This window comes from Drosophila kikkawai, chromosome X, assembly GCF_030179895.1.
Source record: "Drosophila kikkawai strain 14028-0561.14 chromosome X, DkikHiC1v2, whole genome shotgun sequence".
NCBI lineage: Eukaryota > Metazoa > Arthropoda > Insecta > Diptera > Drosophilidae > Drosophila > Drosophila kikkawai.
In genome coordinates this window covers 19,196,031-19,205,271 of record NC_091733.1, presented here as the reverse complement: position 1 = coordinate 19,205,271, position 9,241 = coordinate 19,196,031, and the positions used below count along the sequence as shown (strand labels likewise).

At 35.0% G+C, this 9,241-nt stretch overlaps 1 protein-coding gene across 4 annotated transcripts in view; it reads left to right on the top strand.

Moving 5' to 3' along the window:
• The window catches only part of Evi5 (ecotropic viral integration site 5), a 28,109-nt gene that overhangs the window by 15,774 nt on the left and 3,094 nt on the right, over nucleotides 1-9,241 (top strand). Inside the window, exons 2-9 of one of the 4 annotated variants that reach the window (XR_011445695.1) lie at nucleotides 2,751-3,187; nucleotides 3,762-4,797; nucleotides 4,872-4,986; nucleotides 5,213-5,230; nucleotides 5,993-6,660; nucleotides 6,728-6,845; nucleotides 6,911-7,009; nucleotides 7,678-8,009. Coding sequence is in view for 2 of the 4 variants with exons in the window: in XM_017166050.3 (XP_017021539.1) it covers nucleotides 2,950-3,187; nucleotides 3,762-4,797; nucleotides 4,872-4,986; nucleotides 5,213-5,230; nucleotides 5,993-6,660; nucleotides 6,728-6,845; nucleotides 6,911-7,009 (2,292 nt within the window). In the remaining 2 variants the exon portion in view is untranslated. The remainder of the gene's footprint in view (nucleotides 1-2,750; nucleotides 3,188-3,761; nucleotides 4,798-4,871; nucleotides 4,987-5,212; nucleotides 5,231-5,992; nucleotides 6,661-6,727; nucleotides 6,846-6,910; nucleotides 7,010-7,677; nucleotides 8,010-9,241) is intronic. The other 3 variants (XR_011445696.1, XM_017166050.3, XM_017166051.3) reach the window with 3 other exon arrangements.

The window sequence follows — 9,241 nt, the reverse complement described above, 5'->3', positions numbered from 1 at the left end:
CCCCTTTTTTTGCTTTATTTGTAATCAATCACATTGCGTGGGATAAATGAGTAATACTATAAAGTGTTAATGGCGTTGTGGGTCTAGTATGTCTCCACTTGTTGCACATACGTCACGTTGGTCCTACGATGTTATCTTTTATCACCTGTCCTACCGATAACTGTGCCACATTATGACTCATACAGTAACCCCTCAGAGTTCGTAGAAAATGTCACGAAATGGTAACTACAAGCTCCCCCAAAAAAAAATAAAATAAAAATGGTTGTCACGTGAAATATATTATAGTATAGTTTGATATGGCTTGTCAATCTGTGGTTTAAAGGGCTCATCATAAATAAATAGCGATTTCTTTGGAATAATTAAATTCCTTACCTCTAGCAGGTGTACAAAGCAAGTACATTTTTAATATTTTGTTGCTGTATTTCGGTTTTTATTTGCTTTTAAACTGCGCTGCGAGCTGCTTGTTGATATCAGTAAAAGGAATAAAGATTGTAAAAATTGTGTTGATTTTGCGGTGGTACTGGTCATTCTTGGACACATATATAATACAGTAGAGTCTATTGTTGATATATAGTTGTAGCTAGGTATCAATAAAAAAAATTGTATAAAATAATAACAATAAAAAAAAATAATAAGACTTACAATAAAGGATCGTAGAATTTCCAATGCAAAGGTAAAACTCTAGATCTCTATGCTGGAGCAGTTTTTGTTATTTCTAATCCACATAATAATGAAATGAACCTGCCATTTTAACCTGAAAACATTCATATTTTATAGGTAGATTTGTTTTTATTTATTTTCAAAATAATTTGTTGTTATTTAAAATAATTAAACACACCTAACTACGCCTTAAATCTGAACTGTATTGACGCACTTTATATATCTGCCTTTATTGGTTTTACTGTAATTTAAATTGAAAGCTACGCCTTGTAAGAAATACACGTCAAAACTGAATTTTTAATGGGCTTAAAACGTTTCTGTGTGTGATTCATGGAAGGTTTTTTTGTGTTCGCACCTACAATACGTGTACGTGAATCAGACCAAAAATTAATTGAACAAGACATATAGGCAAGACCCATGGATATATATATATATTTGTGTATATATTTGTTTGTAGATTGACTTTCCCCTTGGCCTTAACAATTATATCGCAATTTGTCTTAAAAACTTGTCAGTGTTTATTTATTACTATCACTTGATACTGCATTTACCTTATGGACTTTTGTTTTTGAAACTCAATTGTTTAAATACAAATATACTAACATCTGTCTTAGTGGGGTTATTAATAGTTGAAAATACAGGGGAAAGACTACAGAAGAATACTTTCAAATAGTTCAACAGTTTCTACAGTTCCATAACCTTTTTATAGAAACACTTTGTTGTCCTAAAATAGTATAATGAGTATTTATATGGATGACATATTTTATTTTTATCAATAAATCCCTAGAACCTGAAATATTTCGTTTAGATAAAGATGGAAAACGATTCTCGCTTGATGCAATAAAATTTGATAAAATGTAATTCTTAGAATATGTGAAAGAAGCCATTATATCTAGCTACTGGGGAATGCCAAAGATTCAGATAATTAGAAAATCAAGAAATACTTGGTTTCTACTCACTGCACCAAAAAAAAAAACTTCACAGATAGAGAGTTCGATCATCACTGAACTGATTGATAGGGAGTGTGTGGAAGTTATCAAAAGAGAGTGAGAAATATTGACAGAAGAACAGAATCGCTTAATTATTGCCAATTTAATACTGCGCCTATTATTGTTTTTCTTTCCTCTTCTGCTATCTTTTTCTCTGTATATTGATAACTCTTTTGTTTTCAGGCCATTGGAATTTTTTGCTTTTTTTTTTTTTTTGGGGAGAGAGCTACGAAGGTCAGACACTCTCTATAAAAAGTAGGTTTCCTTGTGTGAAAATTATAAATAGAAACCCCAATATTTGAATATTTTTCGATAATATTGATATTTTAAAGCCAAATGCGGTGATTTTTATACTAAAAAAATCGATTCATCGATATATCAGAATTATAAAAACAAAAATAGACAAATCAATTATATATGTATATTAATTTTGAATATTTTTCGATAATATCGATATGTTCGATAATTTCGATTTTTAAAACATGTGATCTTACGATATATTTGTTATGAATATCATATCAATTTTTGTGTCGAATTATTAATTTTATACTTTTAAACTCTTGCAAACGTAACTCTTTAAGTTAAATTAAATAAAGTCACTTTTTAATTTAAAAAAATTGTTATAAAAATACTCCTCATCAATCTTGACGCTGAAAATTAATCATTTTGATGGGAAATAATTGTGAAAAAGAAAGTAATTTAAGTTACCGGGGCAGAGTTGAAAAACCCGCCAAGGCAATCGACAACAGAAAGCCCTGACAGCTTTTGCTATTGTTCAGTTCAGTTCAGCGCAAGTTTTGTAGGGCGCACGAATTATAAACAAAACAATAACAGAAGACAGAGACAGAGGCTGGCAAACAGACTGGGAATATACTCGCTTTGCACTCGCTACTATTTGTTTTATATTTTGTATTTTGTAGAACGAGTATCTGGCACATGTTCATATCTCGAGCAAAAGTTCATTTGTCCGGTGGTGTCTCAAGATCCGGTACTACTCTTTCGGTAGTAATTAAATTTTACAGATTACTTGTTTTGCTGTGATATACGTTAAATATATATTAATCTCTAATTTCTAATCATTTTTCTCTTTATCCATTTCAGTCCTTGATCTGCGCATTATGTGGAGCAATATGTGGTGGTCTTAGAAAGGCGGAAACTAAGAAATTTACACCCAGTAAATATTAAAAAACACTCCGCCAACTAACTGCCCATCCAGGAGATCTAGGAGGCAACACTAAAGGATTCGATTCGGGACACTGGTTGGGAGTATAGACAGAGACTGGTTCTTCGTCAGAAGAAAATGACCCTGACCACAACGACCACTGCCTCATCAGCCGAGAGCCAAGCGAAAATGGATGTGAAGGGCAACGATCCGCTTCCGCCCGGCGAAGAGAATCTGCCCACCTCCGAGATGGATCTACTGGCCAAGCTGGAGGCGGCCAATAAGCTCATCGAGAGCGATGCCAAGTCCCTCAATTCTCTGCACTCAACGCACAGTCGCAAGAACTCGGACACGAGTCAAATAAGTCTCACGTCGAGTAAGTTATCTCTTGAAGCATTAGAAATCTGTAAAATCTAAAAAATACAACCACAACTAGGGATGTGGAGCAATATTTTCAATTTAGATATTTCGTTTGCAAAATGCATTACACATTTCTAAAAGCATAAACTTAAGGATTGCAGGAATAAGATGCGTAACGCCACTAGAAACACTCAAAATATATTCAAAATACACTCCAAATCCACTTCAACATAAACTCAAAATGCAAAATATCATAGATTTTGATATATTTCATTTTTAAATAACGAAAAATATCGCATATAGTGTTAAATTATCGATATTATTCAAACTATCGACAAATATTTGCAAAATTTTACGCAATTTGTACCTTTTTTTTTGGATTATATATTCATATATATTTATTTAATATAAATTTATATCAAATATTTATAACAAAATTTTAAAATATGTATTTGTACAAAATACATCGATACAATATCGATATATTGATTATTTTCTGCCAACCCTGATCAAAACACATTTGTTAAATTAACAACTAAAAATATTTATAATTAAAAAGTAATCTATATTATTATTCCCTTACTTTGAAGGCGGCAACTCGGTGGCCGAGGAGGATGTATGGACGACGTGGGCCACCATTTTGTACGATTGGGACGGCGCCCTCAAGCGCAAGAATCCCTGTGTGAGTGAGCTAGTTCGTCGCGGTATTCCGCATCATTTCCGGGCAATTGTTTGGCAACAGCTAAGCGGAGCGGCCGAGGCCGACAAGAAGCAGTATGCTGAGTATATTAAGGCTACCAGTGCATGCGAAAAGGTGATCCGACGGGACATTGCACGCACCTATCCCGAGGTGGACTTCTTCAAGGAAAAGGACGGACCCGGCCAGGAGGCTCTCTTCAATGTGATCAAGGCATATTCCCTGCACGACCGCGAGGTTGGCTATTGCCAAGGCTCTGGCTTTATCGTTGGCTTGCTCCTCATGCAAATGCCCGAGGAGGAGGCCTTCGCCGTGCTGGTCCAGATCATGCAGCAGCATCGAATGCGTCACATGTTCAAGCCATCGATGTCGGAGCTGGGACTGTGCATGTACCAGCTGGAGAGTCTGGTGCAGGAGCAGATACCCGATATGCATATACACTTCCAGCAGCAGGGCTTCCAGACGACCATGTACGCCTCCAGCTGGTTCCTCACATTGTACACCACAACGTTGAATGTGAATCTCAGTTGCCGCATCATGGACGTCTTCCTTAGCGAGGGCATGGAGTTTATCTTCAAGGTGGCATTGGCCTTGCTCCTCACCGGCAAGGAGACGCTGCTCTGCTTGGACATGGAGGCCATGCTAAAGTTCTTCCAAAAGGAGCTTCCCGGTCGCGTTGAGGCCGACGTGGAGGGTTTCTTCAACCTGGCCTATTCCATTAAGTTGAATAGCAAGCGGATGAAGAAAATGGAGAAGGAGTATCAGGATCTCAAAAAGAAGGAGCAGGAGGAGATGGCGGAGCTTAGGCGTCTGAGACGGGAGAATTGCCTGCTAAAACAGCGAAACGAGCTGCTGGAGGCTGAGAGTGCGGAATTGGCCGATCGATTGGTGCGCGGACAGGTGTCCAGGGCCGAGGAGGAGGAGACTAGGTAAGGTCTCAAACCTTTTATGAAATGTTTAATCGAATATAACTTGGAATTGTCTTCTTTCTCTCTTTCCTTAGCTTTGCCATTCAGACGGAGCTGATGCAACTGCGACGATCCTACCTGGAGGTGTCCCATCATCTGGAGAATGCCAACGAGGAGGTACGCGGACTTAGCCTACGACTGCAGGAGAATGTGAGTATACATAAATCTGATCAATCAAATCCCCCTTGTCCTTGTCCTGTAACTAAAATTGAATCTGTTGCTAATCTTCTATATTCTTTTCTATTTTATTTGATTTCTTATGGTTGTGGTGCTTCAAATTACACACACACACACCCATACTACATACACATATACACAAAATGTTCGCTTTAATACATAAAAAAAATTCAACAAAAAATAAATGCTTTAAAAACAGAATGTATCCATCGACAGCGTAAGTACAATTCTCGTGACTATGTTTTCTAGTTATTAAATACAAATTTCCAATTTTGCATGTTTTTTGTTTTTATTAGTCTTTTGAAATTGAAAAATATAGTAAAATTATTAATTCATTTATTATCGATATTATCGAAAAAATATCAAACAAATTGTTTATTTATTTATCCTTACCGACTGCATTGGCCTGATATATTATACAAAATATCAATTAATTGCACATATAGAGCAACATAAATATATCGATATTATAAAAAAAATATCAGTAAAAATAAAAATGTATTAATTTTTTTTTTCCGATTACATTTGTTCGATAAATTCCAGAAAATTTTAATTTTTTGCATATATGGCAACGATAAAAACGTCATTTATTTATTAAATTGTGCAAATATCGAAACAGTATTAATAAATCGATATTTTCAATATTCCGACCACAGAAAGTAACATTTTCTTACTTAATTTATAATATTATTAAATTAAATTAATTAATTGTACACATCAAAACATTTTTTAACATTTATTTACCTATAAATATAACAATATATAAAACAATATTTATTTAACCAGTTACTTTAAGGCTTTGCTTAACCTTTAGTTTCTAAAAACTGCATTTTTATAAAAAAAGCCTTTGTAATCATTTGTATCTCAGCTACTAACCACACACAAACATACTCTGCTTGCCAAAATAACCAGTTTACTTAATATTTCCTTAGTACAGATGAATTCTAATTCTTGTTCAATTCCTTGTTCAAATATATAGAACAACTCACGGCAGTCATCCATTGACGAGCTCTGCATGAAGGAAGAGGCGCTGAAGCAGCGCGACGAAATGGTCTCCTGTCTGCTGGAAGAGCTCGTCAAGGTGCGCCAGGGTCTCGCCGAGAGCGAGGATCAGATACGTAACCTCAAGGCCAAGGTGGAGGAACTGGAGGAGGACAAGAAAACGCTGCGGGAGACGACGCCCGATAATTCGGTGGCCCACTTGCAGGACGAACTGATTGCCAGTAAATTGCGCGAGGCAGAGGCCTCGCTCTCGCTGAAGGATCTCAAGCAGCGGGTCCAAGAGCTGAGCACCCAGTGGCAGCGTCAACTGGCCGAAAATCAGCGCAGCGAGACGGAACGCACCACGAATGCGGTGGATTCCACGCCCAAGAAACTGCTGACGAACTTCTTTGACAGCTCCAAGAGCAGCGAGCATACACAGAAGCTCGAGGAGGAGCTGATGACGACACGCATCCGGGAGATGGAGACGCTCACCGAGCTCAAGGAGCTGCGCCTTAAGGTTATGGAGCTGGAGACTCAAGTTCAGGTGTCCACCAATCAGCTGAGGCGACAGGACGAGGAGCACAAGAAGCTGAAGGAGGAACTTGAGATGGCAGTTACCAGGGAGAAGGATATGGCCAACAAGGCACGCGAACAGCAGCACAGGTGGGATTTTATTTAATTTTTTTTTAGTTTATATTGTAAATATTAAATATTTTTAAAATATTTGTAGATACTCGGATCTGGAATCTCGCATGAAGGACGAGCTAATGAATGTGAAAATTAAATTCACTGAGCAAAGCCAAACGGTGGCCGAACTGAAACAGGAAATTTCCCGGCTGGAGACCAAGGTTTGTAGTGAATATTTACCTTTACAGTAGAGTTTATTTATTATTATTATTTATTTTATTTACAGAACTCGGAGATGCTCGCCGAGGGCGAATTGCGCGCCAATCTGGACGAATCGGATAAGGTGCGCGACCTGCAGGACAGGCTGGCTGACATGAAGGCGGAGGTAGGAAGAAAAACTTGTTTATTTCTGTTACAAATAGCACTTGTTGCTAATCAAGCCTTTGCTTTATGGTTTCGGTTTGGTTTTAAGTTTTAACGTTTAAGTTTTAAATTTTAAAATTATTCAAATGCCAGCAGCAGAAGCATTAGCATTAACCACAAGCACACACTTCACAGTTCTCACCCAAAAACACTAAAATTGTTATCAACAGATCGAAGTCAAGCTTATTTCCAATTTTAGAGAGATTTGTGCCTTCTAAACTCAAATATTCTACTAAAAATAACTCGGGAAAAAGCTTTTATTATTTTTGAAATTGTGAATAATGTTATAAGTTAAAATCTACAAAATCTACAAAGTAATATCTACAAATAAATATTAAATTAAAAAAAAAAACAAATATACTTTAAAAGTAAGCCAGGTTTTTGGAATCCCTTTCGCTATCTGTTGTGGCATAATCCTAAAATATTTTCAGTTTGCTAAGCTCTTTTGGCTTTTCTGTAATTTTTATTTTGGTTATATAAATATTTTTCGTTTGGTTATTTTTATTTTGAATCACATTGTAAAGCCAAGATAATAATCTTGTATGTATTTCTCATTGAATTTTCTTTCTCACACGCAAAAAACCAAACAATATGCGTTGTTTTTTTGGTTTTGCTAAAATATACATATAGTATCCCACGCCAATAACCAGCCCCGACACTGAGCCGTGGAAATGGATAAGCTAAACTAATCTTAACACAAACCAAAAACCAAATGAAAAACTATTCAATGAAATCTAAGCAAAAACAACAAACTAATTTACAACAAGAAAACAAAAGTATTACAAATTCAAAATCAAAATACAAAAATTACCGAATTACAAACCCCAGAAGGCAAAATAAAAATAAAATAAAAGAAAACAAATCCCAAAACTCGTGTGAAGCCACAATTGTCCTCTAATCTCAGTTCCCGAATAAACATATTTCAACCTCAAGCAGCAGGCCAATGCTTCGAAATACTTCAGGTCTCTATAAAACTATAAAACTGCTCAAAACATTTTCTCAGTACTTAGCCTAAACAATGCGTATTTGTAGCGTTTTTCTGCCCTTAAGTACAGTATAGTTTGCATGGTCTAATATAGTCTTTCTGGCCTTTATGGATCAGTGATCATTAATTACCATTCCCGTTTCTAAATAGCATGGTTTCGCATGAATTTTAGCTTTACCTTAATGAGTTTTTTTTAAAAAAGATGAAAAATTATGCAGAATATTATACATATATTTATATATATATTTTTTTTTAATATTGATATTGATTTTTAATATTGATATTGATATTTTAATATTAATTAATACAATAGGTATTTCCAAAATTGGATATATCAAAGTTTACTATGTTTTCAATATGATATTGAATTTTTCCTTTCGATATACATTTCTATGTTGACTATCTAAAATTAGTAGTTATTTTAACGAACAGAAAATAAAATTGACTGGTAGTTCAAGTTCCTGTTAATGTTAGTAGACTACAAAATGTTCCTTTTAGAATATATCTAAAATTATTATTTAACAAATATTTATTTTCCAGAGCTTTTAAATATGATTAAAGCGAAATGTAAACTTGTTAATCAGTGTAGACAGACTTTGCAAGAGCTTTTAGCTAACATTCGAACCTTAGTGGAATTTAAGTTGTAAACTATTTTACCTTATCAGTACAAGTTTTAAGGTAAAAAAACACTAATGATAGATCTGAGTCTCCTTAAATTTTTTGTAATAATTTATTTTCCAGAGTTAAAAGTAAATGTATGAACATTGCTAAAGCCAAAATACAGACCAAATGATTACAAAATATTTTGTGTTAAATTGTTTGTGTTATTTATATAGATTTCTGATTACTCCCTATATAAATATAACCCACTGCAACCGATTTAAGTATTTGTGGCCTGAATTTAATCAACTTTCGGTGTTGTTTGTATTATGATCCATTGGTCATTGTCAAGACATCAAAAATTGACATGATCTGCTGACAGCATTTGATGCTGTGTTTTGACACGAGTTTGTTATTCAGCCTTGCTATATATTAAATACTATATATGCTAAATAGTAGCTATGCGAATATTTTGTAGAAAAAAAGAGGGAGTGTTATTTATTTGTAATATTTATTATTCTTCTGCACGCTTGCATGCCTTGGCTTTAGCCTCAACTGACAAATTTATAGCAATTAATCTACTTCATTTATAAGTTATTTAAGGCACGT